This window comes from Salmo salar, chromosome 09, assembly GCF_965601325.2.
Source record: "Salmo salar chromosome 09, fSalSal1, whole genome shotgun sequence".
NCBI lineage: Eukaryota > Metazoa > Chordata > Actinopteri > Salmoniformes > Salmonidae > Salmo > Salmo salar.
The window spans coordinates 79,927,287-79,952,276 of NC_138299.1; the positions used below are offsets into that span (position 1 = coordinate 79,927,287).

General features: G+C 41.9%; 1 protein-coding gene across 3 annotated transcripts; it reads left to right on the plus strand.

Moving 5' to 3' along the window:
* LOC106611874 (macrophage colony-stimulating factor 1 receptor 1) lies at positions 1-24,738 on the plus strand. Of its 3 annotated transcripts, none has more exons than XM_014212499.3 (22): positions 1-270; positions 476-592; positions 2,774-3,064; positions 3,214-3,501; positions 3,720-3,856; positions 4,114-4,276; positions 4,900-5,095; positions 6,963-7,078; positions 7,407-7,518; positions 8,626-8,825; positions 9,103-9,194; positions 9,389-9,515; positions 9,748-9,852; positions 9,964-10,074; positions 10,227-10,389; positions 10,546-10,625; positions 10,770-10,879; positions 14,683-14,805; positions 15,940-16,051; positions 16,165-16,264; positions 22,319-22,433; positions 22,610-24,738. In XM_014212499.3, the coding sequence occupies exons 1-22, from the start codon at positions 24-26 to the stop codon at positions 22,778-22,780; spliced, it is 3,276 nt and encodes a 1,091-aa protein (XP_014067974.2). In that variant the 5' UTR covers positions 1-23; the 3' UTR covers positions 22,781-24,738. The 3 variants fall into 3 exon arrangements, with proteins under 3 accessions (XP_014067974.2, XP_014067973.2, XP_014067972.1); XM_014212498.3 differs by having other exon boundaries at positions 132-270; positions 410-592; positions 22,613-24,738; XM_014212497.3 differs by having other exon boundaries at positions 135-270; positions 410-592.
* Positions 24,739-24,990: the final 252 nt, after the last annotated feature.

A 24,990-nucleotide genomic window follows, 5' to 3' on the forward strand; every position in this document is an offset into this window, starting at 1 on the left:
GATTAGTCTCAGCTCTCAGCACCATGGCATTAGGATTGGGAGGACCGGCCTGTTTGCTAACCAAACCGAGACGCATGGTCATTAGCGGGGAGCGTGACACCTCTTTCTGTCCGTCTGTCTGTTTATATCTCTTTTACTGTCTGCGGGTCAGACTAAGAGAGACGGAGACAGAAAAGAAACAGGGTTGGCGGGACTTTACTCACTTCTGGATGCTGGACCCATACAGCTTGGTGAGGTCAGATCTTACCACGGCGCTGAAGACATCTACAGGTAAAGTAGAGTTCAACTGATGTTTCCAATCTTAGCCATGTTCAAATCACATTTGAATAGGCTTTCAGTAAGGTATGGTCTATATTTCCAGATTTCAAAGTGACAAATCCTGTAAGTTTTGTTTCCCACTCGTCCTTAGAAAAGAAGAAGTGTATGACAGCAGAGCTCCAACCTGATGACTCCTCATTTCTCTCCTTGACCACAGACGCAATAACAACACTCCGAGACATACAGACATACAGCCAGACACAGAGCTGGAGAAGATCCAGGATGGTGCTGTACCTGGCCTTTCTGCTGGGGATCCTGCCCACTGCAGCTCAAGGTAAGACTCAACACCTGTTTTGTACTGGATTATATTGGGATTCAGGTTCATGGCTTGGTTTGGTTGTGTTGTTTAAAGGTCTTTTTTTATTTGAAGGAGTGGAGCAGTCCCACTCCTTTTGTAATTATTTTGCTTTTTTGAATAGATAGTAAAGTATTGGAAAGACAGGGGAGATAGTGGGAGGTGGAGTCAAAGGGGAGGGGGGCCTGATTTTGAACCCTCTGGCATACGTGTGTAACAGCTGGACCACACGGGCCACTCGGTAGTATTGTTGACATTGTATTTAATGCAGCTCTTGTGTCCTCCATACTTTTACGTGGATAATGCCTGACTAAAAATGCAATTTAAAGCTCCAATTCAGCAGTTAAAACAGTAACAACACTTTTTCCCCGCTACTGTTATTGGCTGGAGAAATGTAGCCACTCTCAAAGCAATAGACATGGCTATGGATGCAAGGACTGACCATCCATGATATCAAAATTATATTTTTAACCATGTTTTGAGGCTATTTAGTGCTTGTTTACATTTACATTGTTTACAAACAATGGAGTAAACCAAGCTCATATTTTGGGTTCTCCCACATGAAAAAAATACTCTAGCATACTTCGGTACATGTATGAATAGTGTAGTATTCACTGTAGAGTTTTTGCAGAGTTTACTGTAGTATTCAATGTATTGAGGTTTACTACAGTGTGTATTATAGTAGTCTACAGTATAATACAGTTTACTACAGAATTCTGTAGTAAGTTCTGTAGTAATATATAGTAAACTGTAGATTTTTTTTCATGTGGGCTGATGGAGTATGACAGTTGAACTTAGCTCATGGAGCATTTCTAAGTTATATTCTTCAAGAATCAATGAGGACATATCATTGATTTGTTACTCCAAAAATGGGTATACAAACTGCAGATTGCCCCTTTAAATGTCACATCACATTGCTCAGACAACATATCAAAGAAGCATGTGTCTGAGGTCTTGAATATGAACAATCATATGTAGGACAGTACTGTCCTATACATATGGCTGAGGTCTTGCTCCATTGTACCACAGCCATATGTATTTGATAGGCAGCTAGTATACTTGGAGTCCATAGGAAGGTGGTGTGTAATGTTATCAGGAAATCTGGACCCAGAATGCTGAATGGCACAAAACCAAGAACAGCCCCCTCCCTCTGACCCTCTAAGGTTGAGCTGTGGACTGTGATAAATAAGAACATCTGCTGAACAACAAATCTCAGTTCTGCTTTGAGATAAAACAAGAAACAAACTTTACATGTAAGAACAAATGGAGGGAACACTTAGGCTACTGTAGTGTTGAGATGTTTCATGGTGATGTTTCATCTGATTCATGGTTGCCAAATATAGTAGAGTGAATGCTGAATAAAACTGCACCATGAGAGAGCCCAAAGGAGGTGTTAGAGAGTTACATGAAGAAAACAAATAGAAATGTCCTTTAAAGCCATCTTCTACTGGAGATTTGTCTCGAAGTTCTTAAAACCCCCTTGACCCCAATAAGTTGTTGGAGATCTCAAAGAAGGCATTGTTTCTCTGTGTGTCACCAGACAGCAGTTAGCTTTGTCACACCCCAAGGGAGAACATCTCCATGGTCTTTACACCCCATTTAGCTCCCTCTATCTCCCTCTGTCTCCATCTGTCCCTTCTGTTTTTGGAAGAGAAAACCCTGAGTCAACTCTTTGTTTGTTTTTTCTTGTGTTTGAGGGTGTAAAAGGGCAAGGCAATAAGAGAGTATGGGTAGTCTATAGGATACTTTGCATGGTGGGGTCATTGCTAGTTAGTAAGTCTCCTTTCATCATGACATAGATAGAGAGCTGGAAAGCAGAAGTGAGAGAGGGAGTGAGTCCTCTCCTTTAGGGCCAGCGCTGCAATGTGTTTCCTGAATTTGCAGTGTCCAAGTTAACTGTTTAACGCAGAGTGACCAGGACGACTTTCAGTTCTCCTCGGTCTTCTTGGAAAGGTCAAAACAGAAAGAAATAGTGATCTGAGTTGAGTTGATGAACACCAATTGATTGAACCATGTTTTGAGTTTCCTGGTCTGTTCACATGGTCAAGAAGTAGTTCGTCCTAACCATTAAAGTGTATGTCCATGTACTGCTATAATAACAATACAAACAGCCCAATATAGTGATGGAGTTTTAACATCTCTGGTCTCTGTTTACCCCAGCACAATGGCGGCATCCTGTAATCAAGCTCAACTCCCAACTCGTGGTTGGGCCTGAGGTAGTACTGAACCCTGGCACCCCATTAGTCCTGAGGTGTGAGGGGGATGGGCCAGTCAACTGGCTGACCCGGTTGGCCAAACACAAGCGCTTCATCTCCAAGGTCAAGGGGAGAGTCAGAACCTTCAGGGTGGACCGTCCCTCTGCAGAACACACTGGGACCTATAAGTGTGAATATACCAGTGTGAACGCCAAGGGCCAGGACTTGTTTTCTACAGTGCACGTGTATGTGAAAGGTAAGCTCAGAAGAGTACTGAGTTGCTGTTAATTTACCATATCTGTAGAGAGAGTGATGATTTTGATTTTAAAAGTCTTGGGGGCATGGTTTTTGTTTGTGTATCTCTCCAGTATCTCTCATTCTAACACATCCCACCTTCTCCATCAGACCCAGACAGCCTATTTTGGACCAGCAGCACGTCCCTGAGTGTGGTGAGGAAGGAGGGTGAGAACTATCTGCTCCCCTGCCTGCTAACTGACCCAGAGGCTACAGACCTGGGGCTCCGCATGGACAACTGTACCTCCGTACCCCCAGGCATGAACTACACAGCAGACCCCCGCAGAGGCATCCTTATCCGCAACCTCCAACCCAGCTACAACGCGGACTATGTCTGCAGCGCCAAGCTCCACGGGGTGGAGAGGACCTCCAAGGCTTTCTCCATCAACATCATTCAAAGTGAGTAGGTTGAGTGTTGTGGAGGGATACTTTAGATAAAGTGACCAGACCTAAGTCAAAGCATACTGTACAAACTTGGTCAGGCCCATGCTTCGTACTGTACCATACTGTACAATGTGTACAAATTTGATATTTTCAAAATTGAGTTTAATTGAAAAAGGAGCATGTGCATGTTACTTTATTATACATGTCGTGTATCTGGTTCTTTCTGTGTCCAGGGCTGCGTTTCCCACCTTACGTATTCCTGGAGAAGGATGAGTATGTTCGTATCGTGGGAGAGAAGCTGAGAATCCACTGCACCACACACAACCCTAACTTCAACTACAATGTCACCTGGAATTACAGCTCCAAGAAGGCAAGCACTGTCAGAGTATCTGAAACAACCTATTTGTTCCACTGTCAGAGTTTCTGAAACAACCTATTTGTTCCATTGTCAGAGTTTCTGAAACGACCTATTTGTTCCACTGTCAGAGTATCTGAAACGACCAATTTGTTCCACTGTGTCACAAGCTGTAGATCTATGCCAGAGTTGGCCAAAACAAAGTGCATGATAATAGGTCTGCATGATAATAGGTGTTCAGGATAAAAAACGTTTCCTGCCTCTTCTTACAGAGGTCCACCATAGAGGAGAATGTCCAGTCTAAGGACAGTCGTCTGGACATTGAGAGCATCCTGACCATCCCTGCAGTAGACCAGTCAGACACAGGGAACATTACCTGCACCGGAACCAATGAGGCTGGAGTCAATAGCTCTGCCACCTACCTGCTGGTCGTAGGTTAGTTGATGGATAACTGTGTTGTTCCACCAACTTTATGAAGTTGGCTTTAGCTAGCCCAGATAAGTTCCCAATCTCCCAACCTGCTGCATGTTCGAACAGCACTGATCATTTGCACCATGTACTTTTAATGTCATCTCAATTGCAATCCAGGTCAGTTGGTTCTGTTATTGATCTTAAATGGTTGAAAGCATAGTGATAGACATTTGGGTGACAACTAAATAAAAAATCTGACATTGTTTTTCCATTGGAATTTGGTTGTGGTTTTGAGATGGTAAAAAGCATAGTGATAACACATTGGAAATTCAACAACATTTTGACTGTCTTTTTGAGTGGGTGAATATAGGTTATCTCATTGATCAACGTCTCAATAAACAACAGCCGTGAAAAAGACAACCGTGGTTATAACCAACCAGCATCGAGGATTAGACAAACCCATTGTATAATAGAACACATTCCAGTCACAGAACTGGATTGTATTCATTAGGGCAAACTGCAGCAAAACGTTTTACAAGGGAAAGGAAAATCAACATTTTTCATTATCATTGGTTTGGTGCCTAAGGAATACAACCCTGGCTGACCTTGAATATAACCCTTCCATGTTTCTCTGTGTCCCTGTCCAGAGGAGCCCTACATCCGTCTGTCCCCCCAGCTGTCCTCCAAGCTAGCCCACCAAGGCCTGTCCATTGAAGTGAACGAAGGGGAGGACCTAAAGCTCTGTGTCCTGATCGAGGCGTACCCCCAGATCATAGCCCAGAGCTGGGACACCCCAACGTCCTCGCCCACACAGGAACACATCTTCACACGCTACAACAACAGGTGAGCACAACAAGGTGAAGGGAACTGACTGAATGAAGCGGCTGTAATGGGAAGACGTTTGGGCCTGTTGGAAAAAAGCGCAGCAACAGAAAACGGTTGTGAGACAGTGTCAATGTGAAATGTTCACAGATCAGAAGCTGACTTGATCATAGTAAAAATGTATAATGGGTAAGCAGCAGCAGCAGTTTATTTGTTCATCTGACACAAACTCAGTGGTCCAGAGAGTTCTGTACTATGAAACCATAAGGAAGGAGCTTCTGTAATGTTTTACCTCCATGATGAGGCATAGTAGCAACAGTCTGAAGAGAACCATGATGTAGTATTCAGCACATCACACCATCTGCACTCATTGCTCTTTTGTTAAAGAGCTCCAGTAATCTAGTTCACCAGCCGGCTCCCCCTCTTTCTATATGTGGTAACAATTGAGCCTGGTAGTTAGACTCCAGTGGTTAGATCTCCAGTGGTTAGATCTTCAGTGGTTAGATCTCCAGTGGTTAGATATCCAGTGGTTAGACTCCAGTGGTTAGATCGCCAGTGGTTAGATATCCAGTGGTTAGACTCCAGTGGTTAGATCTCCAGTGGTTAGACTCCAGTGGTTAGCTCTCCAGTGGTTAGATCTCCAGTGGTTAGATCTTCAGTGGTTAGATCTCCAGTGGTTAGATATCCAGTGGTTAGATCTCCAGTGGTTAGACTCCAGTGGTTAGATCTCCAGTGGTTGGATATCCAGTGGTTAGACTCCAGTGGTTAGATCTCCAGTGGTTAGATATCCAGTGGTTAGATCTTCAGTGGTTAGACTCCAGTGGTTAGATCTCCAGTGGTTAGATCTCCAGTGGTTAGACTCCAGTGGTTAGATCTCCAGTGGTTAGATCTCCAGTGGTTAGACTCCAGTGGTTAGAACTCCAGTGGTTAGATCTCCAGTGGTTAGATCTCCAGTGGTTAGACTCCAGTGGTTAGATCTCCAGTGGTTAGATCTCCAGTGGTTAGATCTCCAGTGGTTAGATATTGAGTGGTTAGACTCCAGTGGTTAGATCTCCAGTGGTTAGATCTCCAGTGGTTAGACTCCAGTGGTTAGATCTCCAGTGGTTAGATCTCCAGTGGTTAGATCTCCAATGGTTAGATCTCCAGTGGCAGTGGTGGAAAAAGTACCCAATTGACATACTTGAGTAAAAGTATAGATACCTTAATACCTTAATAGAAAGTTACTCAAGTAAAAATGAAAGTCACCCAGTAAAATACTACTTGAGTAAAAGTCTAAAAGTATTTGATTCTAAATATACTTAAAAGTATCAAAAGTAAATGTAATTGCTAAAATATACTTAAGTATCAAAAGTAGAAGTAAAAGTATAAATCATTTCAAATTCCTTCTATAAAGCAAACCAGACAGCACCATTTTCTTGTTTTTAAAATGTAAGGATAGCCAGGGGTGCACACTAACACTCAGACATAATTTACAAACGATGCATTTGTGGTTAGTGAGTCAGCCAGATCAAAGGCAGAAGGGATGACCATGTGTTCTCTTGATTAGTAAGTCGCTCTGGATAAGAGCGTCTGCTAAATGACTTAAATGTAGTGCGTGAATTGGACCGTTTTCCTGTCCTGCTAAGCACTCAACATGTAATGAGTGCTTTTGGGTGTCAGGGAAAATATATGGAGTAAAAAGTACATTGTTTTCTTTAGGAATGTAGTGAAGTAAAAGTAAAAGTTGTCAAAAATATAAATAGTAAAGTACAGATACCCCAAAAAAACGACTTAAGTAGTACTTTAAAGTATTTTTTCTGAAGTACTTTACACCACTGTCCAGTGGTTAGCTCTCCAGTGGTTAGATCTGTAGTGGTGCTACAACAGATCATGCCTGGTTTCCCCTCAGGTATTCCGCTACCCTGCTGCTAAAGAGAATGATTGCACAAGAGCAAGGCCAGTACACCTTCTATGCCAGGAGTGCCATGGCCAACGCATCCATCACATTCCAAGTCCAAATGTATCGTGAGTAAAGTATCAGTAGTTTGAATATCTATACACACAGACATAATGATACAGATGCACTGCGTCAGTTTACATTTACATTTTACATTTACGTCATTTAGCAGACGCTCTTATCCAGAGCGACTTACAAATTGGTGCATTCACCTTATGATATCCAGTGGAACAACCACTTTACAATAGTACAAGTTCATACAAGTTCATACAACTTCTCTCTCAGTTCATACAACAACTCTCTGAGGAATAAAAGTTTTTATCAAGGCATCTATTGACTATCTGTATCTGTATTTAAAACATGGTTCATTTAACCATGCACTCTCGTGATTGGCAGAGAAGCCGGTTGCCGTGGTGAGATGGGAAAACATCACCAGCCTCATGTGTACATCGTTCGGTTATCCTGCTCCCATCATCCTCTGGTACCAGTGCTCTGGAATCCGAGCCACGTAAGTGTTTGCATGAGGGTTACTAGAGGGCAGTGGTATGATATTGCTGTGGTAAAATAGAGACTTAATAAGCACAGACATACCCATCATTGATGATAGCAGAGACTAAATAGGTATAATGGATCATTCCACCAATTCAATGCCTTTTGAGAAGTGTAACTTGGTAAAAAAAAAAAAATGTAAATCATAAAGAGCACATGTTCAACTTCATAAAAAACATGTTTTCCCATCGCAAGATGTTAAATTACAAAAATGACTTCAGTAAGTGCCTATTAAGTGCCAAATAAAGTAACGGTTGACCGTAACAGGGTTGACCGTAACAGGGTTGACTATATCAGGGTTGACCATATCAGGGTTGACGACTTCATCTTAAATCAACCATAAACCCCCTTGTGACAGTGGGAATGGAAGCTTGTTGTGTGCAACAGCGAGTGGCAATTGAATGCAAAGTTCAGCCCCCAAAAATTATTGTTAAAACCTTTCTAGCCTGTCTATCTATTGGTAACACGGTTGACGTGTTATGCTCGACCCGCTCAGTTTTCCACCGCAAAATAGCTGAGAATCGCCAGAAAGAGTAGAACCAGCTCATCTGCTTTTACATGATGTTTTGATTATTAGATGTTTGTTCCTTTTGAATAAATAAAAAGGAACAGTTTCACCATGTTAAAATGAGAGTTCAATTCACGTGATAGGTTGACATTAAAATGAGGCACATATGTAAATGATTGACACAAAATAAATAATAATCTTCAGAAATGACTCTGTCAAACCAACAAAATAGCTTGGAGAAATGTTGGAATTAAGTGGGTTAAAATTGACCAAGAAGTCACAGAGGCACATGTCAAAATGCTGAATTTTTGCACTTTAGCAAGTCTTTATACTTTTAAGAATCAGATGTATAAATTCTCCATGTTGTCTATGTTAAAGGGCACTACATTTAATTTAACAGGCTTTAAAATTCAATATTGGTGCCCAATTTCTACTTAAAATATCAAAAGGCACTCTTCACAGAACATCACTACTATGTTGTTTTTTATATAATAACCTATTGGTTATCATAACTAAATGGGGAAGTCAACTTATCTCTATCCCTTTCTATGAGAACAGGTGCAATGAGAATAACACAGGTCTCCAGATGCCTGCTCCCCTCCTGGCCCAGACGGTGGAGGTGCAGAGGGAGGAGTACGGGCCGGTCGAAGTCGAAAGCGTCCTGACCGTGGGACCGTCCAACCGTAGGATGACCGTGGAGTGTGTCGCCTTCAACCTGGCCGGAGTTGGCAAAGACACCTTCGCCATGGAAGTTTCCGGTAAGAGTCAAAGCACAGTCATCCATGGCTATCCTCATGGTTACTGTCTAATCCTTAGTTCGCACTCCTTGTTTCTGTGTCATCGTAGTCAAGTACATGAACTGTACATGAACTGTCCGTTCATTTGTTGATTCAGATTCACATAATCTGTTACTTTAGCTACAGCTTTTCTTCCTCAGTTCCACATAAACCCATTCCAAAACCATTATACATAGAATATTCCGAGTGTCGTCTACACTCACCCTCCTGACTCTCCGTCTGCTCTCTGATTGGATAGATAAAGTGTTCACCTCCACCCTATCGGGAGCAGCTGGTGTTCTGGCCTTCCTCATCCTGCTACTCATCATCCTGCTCTACAAGTACAAGCAGGTAGGACACACAACAGCCTCTGCCATATACAAAATACACTGAGAGACTAGTATGCAATCTCATCTAAAATAAACCTTGGTAACAAAATGGATATATCCATGAATAGAGTATTCACAAATATCTCTAGTTTCAAATCATTGTTTCCTTTTAGTTATTCAAATGATTGAATAATGAACATTTCCTTCCCTTTGCAGAAACCGAGATATGAGATCCGGTGGAAGATCATCCAGGCCAGTGATGGAAACAACTACACCTTTATCGACCCAAGTCAGCTGCCGTACAATGAAAAGTGGGAGTTTCCCAGGGACAAGCTCAAGCTAGGTTTGTGACCTTTTCTTAAACAGGATACTGCAGTAGTTTGGTACTTTGGAGTTTGATCTTCCACTCTTGGGTAATACATTGTATCTTGATTTGAAAAGGCAGTGCTTGCTGGTTGGCGAATGCATGGAATCTCAACTAAATGTACAACTATAAATTGTATTTACTTACGAAAATAAAGTATATTGACTTAAAGTTACATTTGTAAGTGATGTGTTGGCTGTGTGACCTGCAGGGAAGATCCTAGGAGCCGGGGCCTTTGGGAAGGTGGTGGAGGCCACGGCTTATGGTCTGGGGGAGGACGACAACGCGATACGAGTGGCTGTCAAGATGCTCAAAGGTCAGAATCCATTGAAAAGAGAACGCTTTTTAATCCAGGAGTAGAATTGATTAAAGTCTGCTAAAATGGCTGTGATCTGAGTGGTACAGGGTAATTTCTCTCTCTCTGCAGCCAGGGCCCACTCAGATGAGAGAGAGGCTCTGATGTCAGAACTGAAGATCCTGAGTCACCTAGGACAGCACAAGAACATCGTCAACCTGCTGGGAGCCTGCACTCAGGCAGGTGAGAACGGAGCACTCTCCATAAAATGCATGGAAAATACATATGTATTTGAATCAAATTTGACCAAAATATTTAGCTTAAAAAAGACAGTATATTTGGAAGTTTAAAATCTCTCAATTTATATAAAAGAATATCCATTAATCTTCTCTAAGGACCCGTACTGGTGATCACCGAGTACTGTAGTCATGGAGACCTTCTGAACTTCCTGCGACACAAGCAGGAGACCTTCCTGAACTTTGTCATGAACATGCCAGAGGTACCAGAAGAGACCAGCGACTACAAGAACGTCTGTGAGGAGAAACAGTTCATCAGAAGGTATGGATCATATTGGCATGCACCAAGCAGGTGGACTCTCAGTAACCTTTATTCAACATACACAGCAGCAGCCTGGTGAAGTAACCACTTTGTCTGATTAGCCTCCTCCCTTCCTCCCCCTCCCCCTCTGATCCCTTCCTCCCCTCCCTCTACCAGTGACAGTGGGATCTCCAGTGTGTCTTCTGACAGCTACCTGGAGATGAGGCCTGGTCCCCAGCCTGTCAACTCCTCTCTGGGTAAACAATCTGTCGTACTACCTTCTAATTTATCAAGCACCAGTCACTGCACAAGTTCTCCATTGTATTGTTCTTTGACTCAGTTGGACATTTGGGTGGACATCGATATATTCTATTCTATTTTATTCTATTCTATTCTATCAGACTCTCTGTGTGAGGAGGGAGGGCCAGACTCGTGGCCATTGGACATGGATGACCTGCTGAGGTTCTCCTATCAGGTGGCTCAAGGTCTGGACTTCCTGGCCGCCAAGAACGTGAGTCACATCAACACACAGTTTCAAAACAAAGCTTGCAAAACAAGGCTTGTGTAACTAGGCATATTTCACAGTTTGAGATTATGTTTGGTGATAATTGGTCACACTATATTTTCTTAAATATCATCTGACAGGTAGAGATTACCCACTGGGCACAAACTGGTTAAATCAATGTTGTTTCAACATAATTTGTCAACATATTGTGATGTGGAATCTACATGGAAAATGCATTGGATTTGTTGTTTTGAGGGTAACATTTTAACTACAGGATTATGTCAACCCATTTTCAACATAGACAAACCATGTATACATTTTTTATTTATTTGTACCTTTCAAAAAAGCATCAGATTTTCTATGTGATATCCACTATAAGAAAAAAACAATAGGCTGGGCCGCACCTCCTGCTGGGGAATTGATCTATCTACAGCTATACATTCGGTCTTTAACGAAGCTCAGCCCTGCTTAGCTTTGATATTTGTTACTGACTATTACCAATGTGCTGTCGTGAGAATGATTGTTGAGAGATCTCCACTTAATACATTTACTGTTGCTATCGAAGTAATTCCAAAGGGTAGGTTAAACAGAGCAAATGAAATGTAACCATACTTTATCAATAATATATAATCAATGAGGCTATTTAGGCCAATATAACATTTGGGAAGTCATCAACGGCTATTGTTTCAATTCAGCTCAGGATTCAACTAAAAATAGACAATACATATAGGCCTAGGGTTTCAAGCTTTGGTTGATTTCAAATGGAATCCACAAGTTAATAATAAATACGTTAGATTTATGTCTCCATCTCAACCAAAAATAAAAAGTTAAAGTTTGATTTGATTTAGTCTGATTCTTTCACTTGGATGTTTGAGATGGAGACTGAATCCAACATATCAATTATTCATTTCTAGACAAACTAATAAGACTAAGCCAGTGGCTCAGATGGAACCATACAAGCAGTAGATACATCTCCTTTAAATGTTGAAATTTGGTTGCATTGTCAACCAAACACAAGTCAATATTACTTTTGCAAGACAGTAAATAGCCTAATGTTATGGCTATCTTACAAACTAATACTGTATAGCAGTATTTATTCAACCTTAAAATGAGTAACACATTCATGGCCACATGTTCTTTCCCATAGGGGTTACACGGGCATGTGCCCCCTCAGATTTGTCCCATTGATATTTCTTTAAAATAATAATAAAATAATATATTTACATATATATATACTTTTTTTTTACATAGAGTTAAGCATAATGATTATGGCTCTAGATTGCATGAAAAAGCTGTTTCAGGTGATTGAAAAATGTGACATTCTCCAACTTATGGACAGAGGGCCTAGCCCCCTTCCAGACCACCCCCCTAGCCATCAAATCAAAATCTAATTTAATTTGTCACATGCTTCGTAAACAACAGTGAAATGTTTTCTTACAGGTCCTTCCCAACAATGCAGAGAGAAAAAAATTGAAATAATAGAAAAATAATAACACGAGGAATAAATACACAATGAGTAACTATTGGAAATATACACGGGGTACCAGTGCCGAGTTGATGTGCAGGGATACAAGGTAATTGAGGTAGATATGTACATACAGGTAGGGGTAAAGTTATTAGGCAACAGGATAGAAAATAAACAGTAGCAGTAGCGTATGTGATGAGTCAAAAGAGTTAGCTCAAAAAGGGCCAATTCAAGTAGTCCATCCTGACGTACTTTGTGCCCCCTCAGATTTTTGGGGTGCATGACGCCCCTGGGTTACTGCAACAATAAATGTCTACTTATGTAATCATAGAAAGTGTGCATGTTCATGGTCTCAGATCTGTGGAAATCTTCACAATTGCTGTATTAATCTGCACAGAATCTCAAATGGCATTACTCACTTGTACCATGTACTGTAATGTAATCTCAACTGCAATCCAGGTCATTTTGTTGTGCTATTAGATGAAGCACAGTGATAACCCATTAAGTTGTTGTATAAATAAACAAAATATCAAATCAAATCAAACTTGATTTGCCACATGTGCCGAATACAACAATTGTAGACTTTACCGTGAAATGCTTACTATCAAGCCCTTAACCAACAGTGCAGTTCAAGAAGAAGAAAATATTTACCAAGTAGGCTAAAATAAAAAGTAACAATAAAAAGTAACACAAGAATAACAATAACGAGGCTATACACAGGGTGTACCGGTACTGAGTCAGTGTGCAGGGGTATAGGCTAGTTGAGGTAATGTAACGGCTGTCGTGAGAGAGAGTGGACCAAAACGCAGCGGAGTTAGTGTTCATCATATTTAATTATTAAACGGAACACTATACAACTACAAAAATAAGAAATTGACAGCCAAACAGTCCTGTCAGGTGAAACACAATGACAGAAACAATTACCCACAAAACCCCAACGGAAAAACATGCACTTATGTGTGACTCCCAATCAACAACAACGAACTTCAGCTGTGCCTGATTGGGAGCCACACACGGCCCAAAACAAAGAAATACAAAAACATAGAAACAGAACATAGAACACCCACCCAATGTAACACCCTGGCCTAACCAAAATAAAGAACAAAAACCCCTCTCTATGGCCAGGGCGTTACAGGTAATCTGTACATGTAGGTGGGGGCAAAGTGACTATGCGTAGGTAACATGGGGGGGTCGTCAATGTAAATTATCCGGAGGTGATTTTTATAAATTTTTCAGCAGTCTAATGGCTTGGGGGTAGAAGCTGTTGAGGAGCCTTTTGGTCCGTTTGCCGTGTAATAGCAGAGAAAACAGTCTACAACTTGGGTGACTTGAGTCTCTGACAATTTTATGGGCTTTCCTCTGACACCGCCTATTATATAGGACCTAGATGGCAGGAAGCTTGGCCCCAGTGATGTACAGGGCCATTCACACTACCCTCTGTAGCACCTTACGGTCAGATGCCGAGAAGTTGCCATACCAGGCAGTGATACAACCAGTCAGGATGCTCTCGATGGTGTAGCTGTAGAACCTTAAGTGCACGTCCTGGTAATCCGTCTGACCCAGCGGCTTCATGAATGTTGAACTGTTTCAAGGTTTTGTTCACATCGGCTACCGAGAGCGTTATCACACCGTCATCCAGAACAGCTCTTGTGCATGCTTCAGTGTTGCTTTCCACGAAGCTCGCATAAAAGGCATTTAGCTCGTCTGGTAAGCTCGCGTCTCTAGGCAGCTCGCATCTGTGTTTCCCTTTGTAGTCCGTAGTAGTTTTCAAGCCTTGCCACATCCGACGAGCGTCAGAGCCGGTGTAGTAGGATTCAATCTTCATCCTGTATTGACACTTTGCCTGTTTGATGGTTCGTCTGAGGGCATAGCGGGATTTATTCTAAGCATCCGGATTAGTCTGCCGCTCCTTGAAAGTGGCAACTCTAGCCTTTAGCTTGATGCGGATGTTGCCTGTAATCCATGGCTTCTGGTTGGGATATGTACGTACAGCCACTGTGGGGACGACATCATAGATGCACTTATTGATGAAGCCAATGACCGATGTGGTGTATTCCTCAATGCCATTGGATGAATCCCGGAACATATTCCAGTCTGTGCTAGCAAAACAGTCCTGTTGTGTAGGATCCGCGTCATCTGACCACTTCCGTATTGAGCGAGTCACTGGTACTTCCTGCTTTAGTTTTTGCTTGTAAGCAGGAATCAGGAGGATAGAATTGTGGTCAGATTTGCCAAATAGAAGGCGGGGGAGAGCTTTGTATGCATCTCTGTGTGTGGAGTAAAGGTGACTGTATCTGACTGTGATCTATAAGTGATCCTCTCTCTGTCTGTCTCTTTCTCTCAGTGTATTCACCGGGATGTTGCAGCCCGGAACGTTCTCCTGACAGACCGCCGTGTGGCTAAGATTTGTGACTTCGGCCTGGCACGTGACATCATGAATGACTCCAACTATGTGGTGAAGGGCAATGTGAGCAAACAACAACAACCTCAAATGAACAACCACCTCAATAAACACATTTTCTGTGTCAATAACAAACTATTTCATGTCTTTACTAAGGGTTTCTGGGTTTCTGGGTTTCTGGGTTCCTGGGTTTCTACTAAACTATATGGAATTGTTTTAAGATGGTCATACCAAGGATCATTTAGAAATTTGAATTTAGAATTTTAGGCCCCTTGTCAGTATAAAAAAATATATACCAAAATGATGAAACATTGAATCTGACCTTACTGCTATTAGCCCATAGTACAAATTGAATAACATATTCATACATGGAAAAACAGATAGTAAAAAATAAATCAAAAGGAAGTTTGTTTGGAAGTGTCCCATATCTGAGAAATATAAGAAAGATCAGGAAACTATTATAGTTTTGTTTAACCATATTTAGCCCCTTTATTAGGCACTAAACTACTTTCATATACAGTATACTGTATACCTTTATTTCCTGGTTAAATAAATAAAAATACTTCCATTCATTTTTTAAACTGGTTTCGGGGGACCTTCAGACGAGTCTTGTGATGCTTGTGGGTGTCCTAGAGCAAAACGATCAACATGTACACGTTTGTGAGAGTCTCGCCTTTCGATGGTGGGGTCATATTAGTGTTGAGCCCAAACTATTCAGACACTACAGACAGAAGTTGGTAAATCAGCGGTACCAACTTCAGATGAGTCCCATGGCGCTTGTGGGGATCTTAGAGCAAAACGGAGAACACCATCGTGTTTGTGAGGGTCTCAACTTTCTAAACCAAACTAAACCGTTCTCCTGGTCTGACAAACACCACTGTAGCTCTGCCACCTTCCACCGCAGATGCGGAAGGCCGACATGGGAGGATGTGGTGGATTGAGAAGCAGTCTATGCGAAACAGATATACAGTTATATCAAGCTTAAACAGACATATTTTAATGGGGAATTTTGTATTATGCTAATTGATGTACGCTTCGCGCTGACATCGACTCTAGGGGGAAAAGGTCAAGACACTCCATATCTCTGTTGCCTGCAGTCATGACAATTGTAGTTTGCTTTTGAGGTTGTGTTGCGTATTAAATATAAACTGTTAAATATACACATTTTAATATGTATTTCCTCACACTATGTGTCTGTAGGCGCGTCTGCCAGTGAAGTGGATGGCTCCAGAGAGTATCTTTGATTGTCTCTACACTGTCCAGAGTGACGTCTGGTCCTATGGTATCCTACTATGGGAGATCTTCTCTCTAGGTGAGCTGGCATAAACATGCATATCTAAACACAGTGGAGTTTGACATATCTTTGGTGAAGTCATTCAGTCGTTCTTCTTAAATTGATTCATGTGTTTTGTTTAATCTCTGTAGGAAAGAGCCCCTACCCCAGTATCCTGGTGGACACCAAATTCTACAAGATGATAGAGTCTGGTTATCAAATGTCCCGGCCAGACTTTGCCCCTCCAGAGATGTAAGTTACACATTAAGGGCTTTTAGGTTTCAATAACCTTGTCCCCATGCTAAAATGAGGTGGAAGATTTTAAGATTTAATGCACCATATTTTTCCCCACTGAGTAAGCCTAGCTTAATTGAGATACAGATTCATGCATATTACAATATCCTTTTATATTTTTCTGTAAGACTTAACAAAGACCCCCTATATTCCAATCATACCCCCTTTTCAGCACTTATGATAAAAATAAATATATTTATTGTGTCTTTAATGCATTAAGCATGGCCGATTCCAGATTACTTCCTCTGAGCCCCACATTGAAAAAGTTACAAAGCTCCCCTCAAACATCAAACACACCACAGAAACAAGAAATAAAGAGTGTATTTTTCCCCTGAGGCTCCGCACATCTGTGAGTGTCAATTCGCCGTGGTTGTCACACTACCCGGAATATTTGTGTTGTGAGGCCGGAGACAGATAGACAGAGGCTACAGAGACTGAATTACAACCCAGTCATCAGGGACCCTTTGTGTGGGGGTAAGTTAGTCCTCGATCAGGCACGGTTCTGTGTGGTGGTGAGTTAGTCCTCCTCCATGGTTCTGCATGTTAGCCACATGATCAGCAGGCTGGAGTCCGGAACAGCGTCATTTCACAGCCCAGGCAGGGAGAAGACTGGTGGGTCTGTGGTGGGGTTTATGAGGGGTGCATCTCTGTGCGTCACAATCAACCATGCTTATCATTGTAGCATCTAGATACATACAACCCCAAAGTTTGGTCAAAAAGGGTTCTAAGTAGTACAAGGCAGAAGTATAGCAGGTGAAAAGTACACCTTACAGTAGCAACAGTCATCAAAATTGTTAAAAGGTTTTAAAAACAATTATAGTAAATGAAACAGTTGGATGAAGATACTTCAAACCTTTAGAATGTTTAAAGGCACGGGATAATTTAAAGGCACGGGATAATAGGCGTGTGTGTCTTCTCTAAGTAAACAAATGAAATAGGGCTACAATGCAGCATAATCATCACAGTTAAAACAGGAGAGCAATGTCTATCTGGTAAAGTCCACAAAACATAGATTTACAGTATATAACAAACAGTTGCAGTTGCAGTTGTATTTTTTTATTGTTCAGAAATGTGGTGGGTACTCTCTTCGTTCGCGGGACTTTATCCTGCTAACTGTTCCAAATGTCCGAACTGAATTTGGTAAAAGGGCTTTTATGTACTCTGCGCCATCGTCTTGGAACGCCTTACAAAATACCCGATTGGTATTTTTAAATCACTGATGAATGATCTTGAGAATAATTCCCTGACATGTCAATGTTTTTAATTTGCTGTTTTTGATTTTGTTATATTCTTTGTTAATTCTATGGTTTTTACTAGATTAATTGTAGTTTTTCATGTTGTTTGTCTGTAATTTTTGTAATGACTTGGCGCTGCCTATCTTGGCCAGGACGCTCTTGAAAAATAGATTTTAAATCTCAATGAGCCCTTCCTGGTTAAATAAAGGTAAAAAAAAAAAATTATAATCATAATAATAAATGGTCAAACTATTGATTCAGGAGGACAGTTACCACAGCCTTCGCCAAGAAAACAAGAGCGTGCTGGATGGCCTCCGCCATTTCAGCACCACCAGCTGGCTGGACAGAGCCTCTCCAGCCGTCTATAGCAGAACAGCATTCAAATCAAATCAAATTGTATTTGTCACATGCGCCGAATACAACAGGTGTAGACCTTACAGTGAAATTCTTACCTACAAGCCCTTAACCAACAATGCAGTTTTAAGAAAATACCCAAAAAATGTTAGAGATAAGAATAACAAATAATTAAAGAGCAGCAGTAAAATAATAATAGTGGGGCTATATACAGGGGGTACCGGTACAGAGTCAATGTGCGGGGCGCAACGGTGCCGGGGGGGGGGGGGGGGGCAATGCAAATAGTCTGGGTAGCCATTTGATTAGATGTTCAGGAGTCATATGGCTTGGGGGTAGAAGCTGTTTAGAAGCCTCTTGGACCTAGACTTGGAACTCCGGTACCGCTTGCCGTGCGGTAGCAGAGGGAACAGTCTATGACTAGGGTGGCTGGAGTCTTTGACAATTTTTAGGGCCTTCCTCTGACACCGCCTGGTATAGAGATCCTGGATGGCAGGAAGCTTGGCCCCGGTGATGTACTGGGTCGTACGCACTACCCTCTGTATAATGTCTTGCGGTCGGAGGCCGAGCAGTTGCCATACCAGGCAGTGATGCAACCTGTCAGGATGCTCTCGATGGTGCAGCTGTTAAACCTTTTGAGGATATGAGGACCCAAAACTTTTCAGTCTCCTGAGGGGGAATAGGTTTGTCATGCCCTCTTCACGACTGTCTTGGTGTGCTTGGACAATCTTAGTTTGTTGGTGATGTGGATGCCAAGGAACTTGAAGCTCTCAACCTCCTCCACTACAGCCCTGTCGATGAGAATGGGGGCGTGCTCGGTCCTCCTTTTCCTGTAGTCCACAATCATCTCCTTTGTCTTGATCACGTTGAGGGAGAGGTTGTTGTCTTTGCACCACATGGTCAGGTCTATGACCTCCTCCCTATAGGCTGTCTCATCACTGTCGGTGATCAGGCCTATCACTGTCGTGTCATCAGCAAACTTAATGATGGTGTTGGAGTCATGCCCTGCCGTGCAGTCATGAGTGAACAGGGAGTACAGGAGGGAACTGAGCACGCACCCCTGAGGGGCCCCCGTGTTGAGGATCAGCGTGGCGGATGTGTTGTTACCTACCCTTACCACCTGTGGGTGGCCCGTCAGGAAGTCCATGGTCCAGTTGAAGATGGAGGTGCTTAGTCCCAGGGTCCTTAGCTTAGTGATGAGCTTTGAGGACACTATGGTGTTGAACGCTGAGCTGTAGTCAATGAATAGCATTCTCATGCAGTTGTTCCTTTTGTCCAGGTGTGAAAGGGCAGTGTGGAGTACAATAGAGATTACATCATCTGTGGATCTGTTGGGGCGGTATGCAAATTGGAGTGGGTCTAGGGTTTCTTGGATAATGGTGTTGATGTGAGCCATGGCCAGACTTTCAAAGAATTTCATAGCGACAGATGTGACAGTCATTTAGGCAGGTTACCTTAGTGTTCATGGGCACAGGGACTATGGTGGTCTGCTTGAAACATGTAGGTGTTACAGACTCAGACAGGGCGAGGTTATAAATGTCAGTGAAGACACTTGAAGACACTTGTCAGTTGGTCAGCGCATGCTCGGAGTACACGTCCTGGTAATCAGTCTGTGAATGAGCTGATGCTCTCATGCATATTTCAGTGTTACTTGCCTCGAATCAAGCATAGAAGTTATTTAGCTTGTCTGGTAGGCTCGTGTCACTGGGCAACTCTTGGCTGTTCTTCCCTTTGTAGTCTGTAATAGTCTGCATGTCCTGCCACATCTGACGAGTGTCGGAGCCAGTGTAGTACCATTTGATCTTAGTCCTGTATTTATGCTTTGCCTGTTTGATGGTTCCTAGAGGGTATAGCAGGATTTCTTGTAAGCTTCCGGGTTAGAGTCCCGCTCCTTGAAAGCGGCAGCTCTACCCTTTAGTTTCTCCATCTGCATTGCTTGCTGTTTGGGGTTTTAGGCTGGGTTTCTGTACAGCACTTTGTGACATCGGCTGATGTAAAAAGGGCTTTATAAAGAAATTTGATTTGATTGATAGCTCAGTATGAATGTTGCCTGTAATTTATGGCTTCTGGTTGGATTATGTACGCACGGTCACTGTGGGGACGATGTCATCGATGCACTTATTGATGAAGCCAGTGACTGATGTGGTGTACTCCTCAATGTCATCGGAAGAATCCCGGAGCATATTCCAGTCTGTGCTAGCAAAACAGTTCTGTAGTTCAGCATCTGCTTCATCTGACCACTTTTTTATAGACTGAGTCATTGGTGCTTCCTGCTTACATTTTTGCTTGTAAGCAGGAATCAGGAGGATAGAATTATGGTTAGATTTGCCAAATGGAGGGCGAGGGAGAGCTTTGTATGCGTATCTGTGTGTGGAGTTAAGGTGGTCTAGAGTTTTTTCCCTCTGGTTGCACATGTAACATGCTGATAAAAATGAGGTAAAACTGGTTTAAGTTCCCTGCATTAAAGTCCTCGGCCACTAGGAGTGCCGCCTCTGGATGAACGTTTTCCTGTTTGCTTTTGGCGATATACAGCTCATTGAGTGGGGTTTAAGTGCCAGCATTGGTCTGTGGTGGTATGTAGACAGCTACGACAAATACAGACGAAAAACTCTCTAGGTAGATAATGTGGTCTACAGCTTATCGTGAGATACTCTACCTCAGGCGAGCAAAACCTTAGATATCGTGCACCAGCTGTTGTTTACAAATATACATAGGTCCCTGCCCCGTGTCTTACCAGAGGTTGCTGTTCTATCCTGCCAATAGAGTGTATAACCCGCCATCGGTATGTTATTAACACCACGACTCTGTGAAACATAAGATATTACAGCTTTCAGTTCATCCCATTTATTTTCCAGCGATTGAACGTTGGCTAACAGTACGGATGACAAAGGCAGATTAGCCACTCGTCGCATGATCCTCACAAGGCACCCCGATCTCTTTCCGCGAAATCTCTGTTTCTTGACGGGGATGATGGCCTGTTCAGGTGGTTGGAATATATCGTTCCGTCACCTCATCCAATTCGAGGTGAGTAATCGCTGTTCTGATGTCCAGAAGCTCTTTTCGGTCATAAGAGATGGTAGCAGCAACATAATATGTACAAAATAATTTACAAACAATGCAAAAAAATAATAATAAATAGCACAGTTGGTTAAGAGCCAATTAAAATGACAGCCTTCCTCCCTGGGCCCCAAATGATAAACGGCAGTCAAATATATATATATATATTTACAGTATCAGTCAAAGGTTTGGACACACCTACTCATTCAAGGGTTTTTCTTTATTTATACTACTTTCTACATTGTAGAATAATAGTGAAGACATCATAACTATGAAATAACACATATGGAATCATGTAGTAACCAAAAAAGTGTTAAACAAATCAAAATATTTTGATTTGTAGCCACCCTTTGCCTTGTAGCTTTGCACACTCTTGGCATTTTCTCAACCAGCTACTTACCTGTTATACTGAACAAACATATAAACTTGACATGCAGCAATTTCAACGATTTTACTTAGTTACAGTTCATATAAGGAAATCAGTGAATTTATATAAATTCATTAGACCCTAATCTATGGATTTCACATGACTGGGCAGGGGCGCAGCCATGGGTGGGTCTTGGAGGGCATAGGCCCACCCACTTAAGAGTCAGGCCCACCCACTGTGGAGCCAGGCCCAGCCAATCAGAATGAGTTTTTCCCCACAAAAAGGCTTTATTTACAGATTGAAATACTCCTCAGTTGCATCAGCTGTCCGGGTGGCTGGTTTCAGATGATCCCACAGGTAAAGGAGCCGGATGTGGAGGTCCTGGGCTGGCATGGTTACTCGTGGTCTGTAGTTGTGAGGCCGGTTGGACATACTGCCAAATTCTCTAAAACGATGTTGAAGGCGGCTTATGGTTGAGAAATGATCATACAATTCTCTGGCAACAGCTCTGGTGGACATTCCTGCAGTCAGCATGCCAATTGCACGCTCTGTGGCATTGTGTTGTGTGACAAAACAGCACATTTTAGTGACCTTTTATTGTCCCCAGCACAAGGTGCACCTGTGTAATGATCATGCTGTTTAATCATCTTCTTGATATACCACACCTGTCAGGTGGATGGATTCTCGTGGCAAAGAAGACATGCTCACTAACAGGGTTGTTAACAAATGTATGCACACATTTTTTGACAAATAAGCTTTTTGTGGTTAGGGAACATTTCTGGGATATTTTATTTCAGCTCATGAAACCAACACTTTATATGTTGAGTTATTATTTTTGTTCAGTAAATTTGATATGGACATGGAGTGGTTTGAAAGACCATAGAGCTCCATATTGAAACAATCTTCTCCATGATGCTTGAGGGCCTTTCTTGATGTAGTAAAATATAGTATTTTTAATACTGTATTGTGACCAATAACAATATGATCTTGATGCCCCACCAGGTATACGATCATGAAAATGTGCTGGAATCTGGAGCCAACAGAGCGACCCACCTTCAGTAAAATCAGCCAGCTGATTGAGAGAGTCCTCGGGGAGCAGCCCGAATGTCCAGACCAGGTAACACAGAGAGGGAGATGGATGTTTAACATGGTAGATATATCTCTTATCAGAATAAAACAGCATCTACGCTAAGGAGAACATAAAACATCTTCCATTGTCAGACTGGATTGACCATACTAAAGCATTATTTGAAGATAGCAGTACCCTAACTTCTAGGTGTTCTCCTCTCCCAGCAGTACCAGAACATCCAGCAACAGGACATGGTGATTGAGGAGTTGGAGCCGTGTGATGATGATGACGATGACGACGAGACAAAGTTTTGTGACGGCTCCTGTGACCAGTCCTGTGAGCACGAAGTGGATGAGCAACCTCTGATGAAGACCAATAACTATCAGTTCTGCTGAAAACTCCCTGGCATCCTCAAACTATCCACATTCTGATCTGAAATTCTTCAACATTCTATCTTCTGCTCACTGTAGAATCATTCTAGGAGCATATATCCATAGAAATGGAATTGGGATATTTTCGTAAAGCAATGAATGCCTGAAAAGCAATTTTTAAGTTCTGTTTTGGCTTGTAGATAGACAGGCAGCTGAAAAAGTAATGTGACTTGCTACATACTGTGACTTGAGATACCATGTCTTACGCAGGAGATAATTGATCTAATCACAGATAGTTATGTACTTAATATATGTAATGCCTTATTGTATGTTCATGCATTACTCTTCTTCTATGGTTTGAGATTTTCTCTTTTAAGTCTATGCACCAACGATGGGCCTACCCTGACTGAACAGACTGTTCTGTCCACAGGCTTCTAGTTATTTCCTCTGTTCTTACATACTGTGCTGCTGGCACTATGGTGAGATTGAACAGACTTGTCTTTTTTACAGCCTTCTAGCTATGTCCTCTGTTCGTACATGTTTTGTTGCCACTATGGTGAGATTGTTGATTTCTTAAAATGCTGCTGTGGTGTTTTAATTCACGTTTGTCAGCGGGTTCACTTCCACATTGTTGAACAAGCTTTTTGAACATGCTATCCGCAGTTTTCAGAGGCAGCAACAAGACAGTAGCAAACATTGCAGATTTTTGAATGTTTGCCTATATATGAACAGGTAGCATCGAGCTTAGAGTGTTGGGCCAGTAATTGAAAGATCACTGGTTCAAATCCCTCAAGGTGAAAAATCGGTTGTTGTACCCCAATTGCTTCAGGGACGCCATTAATTTTACATTTACGTCATTTAGCAGACGCTCTTATCCAGAGCGACTTACAAATTGGTTAATAATGGCTGATCAAGGCTGTGACCCCACTCTCTGTGGGTGTCTCGGGGAGAGAGTATGCAAAAAAACACATTCCCTTGTGAAATAGGACAGCCATAAACACCAACATAATTATTATTAACAAAGCATTTCTTTATATGTATGATGGCTTATTTTGATGTTGGACATAACCGTTCCTGAGATCAAACCAAACAGAGGATAACATTCCAGCTTTAACATGCTAAATCAACCATTGCAATGGATTTTGAGACGCCATTTACATCCATTTAACCATGTGTGTTGTTTCTATCTCCACGCTCTAGCCATAGTAGTAGCTTGAATGACATAGTCACGACATTGTTAGTCAGCCAGTTAATGGCAAAATCATTGTTACATTATATGCTATGGTAGGGAACGATCAGGATGAAAGGAAGGTAAAAATGTGGATCCAAGTCTGGACAAAACAAATGTGTTTGATGGCCATGTACTGTTATAATCTCCACCCGGCACAGCCAGAAGAGGACTGGCTCAGAGCCTGGTTCCTCTCTAGGTTTCTTCCTAGATTCCTGCCTTTCTAGGGAGTTTTTCCTAGCCACTGTGCTTCTACACCTGCATTGCTTGCTGTTTGGGGTTTTAGGCTGGGTTTTTGTATAGCACTTTGTGACATCGGCTGATGTAAAAAGGGCTTCATAAATAAATTTGATTGATTTATTTGATATCATTCCACTTATTCTGCTCCAGCCATGACCACAAGCCTGTCCTTAACAATTAAGGTGCCACAGACCCCCGTGTGATATTTCTACCGCTCAATATTTTGATGTTCATCATCAGTATGATAAAACGTGTGAATTATGGCACAAAAATATTGCTTCATTGTTTTGAATGTAGCATTCAGCTAATACTGCCTACTGTAATTACCACGATGTCAGATAAAAGCTATAAGTCAGTTAAAGTCTATATGTCAGCTATAAGTCAGATAAGTTACTTGGATTGTTAGCAGCTATTCTGAATACTGTTGCAGTGGAAATTAGAGAAAAGTAAGAGATTTGTATGTAGTGTATGTATGGTGTAATGTAAATGAATAAATTTGTTTATTTTCACTTTACTGCTTGAAAGCCAAAAACAGATGCTTTGTCATTAAATCCTTTTAGTTGTTTGCTAACCAAATCACTGTACGATCTTGGAAGGAGTGTAATTATATTCAGACAATATGCACAACAAAAAAATAAGAAACTTAAATAAAGACGTCTAGCTTCCCTTGGATATACCACATTATATTTACCTGTGGGACTTGTTTCAACAACATTTCAGCCTACTCCATAGTACGTCATACGACAGTGAACAAAAAAAGCTAAAT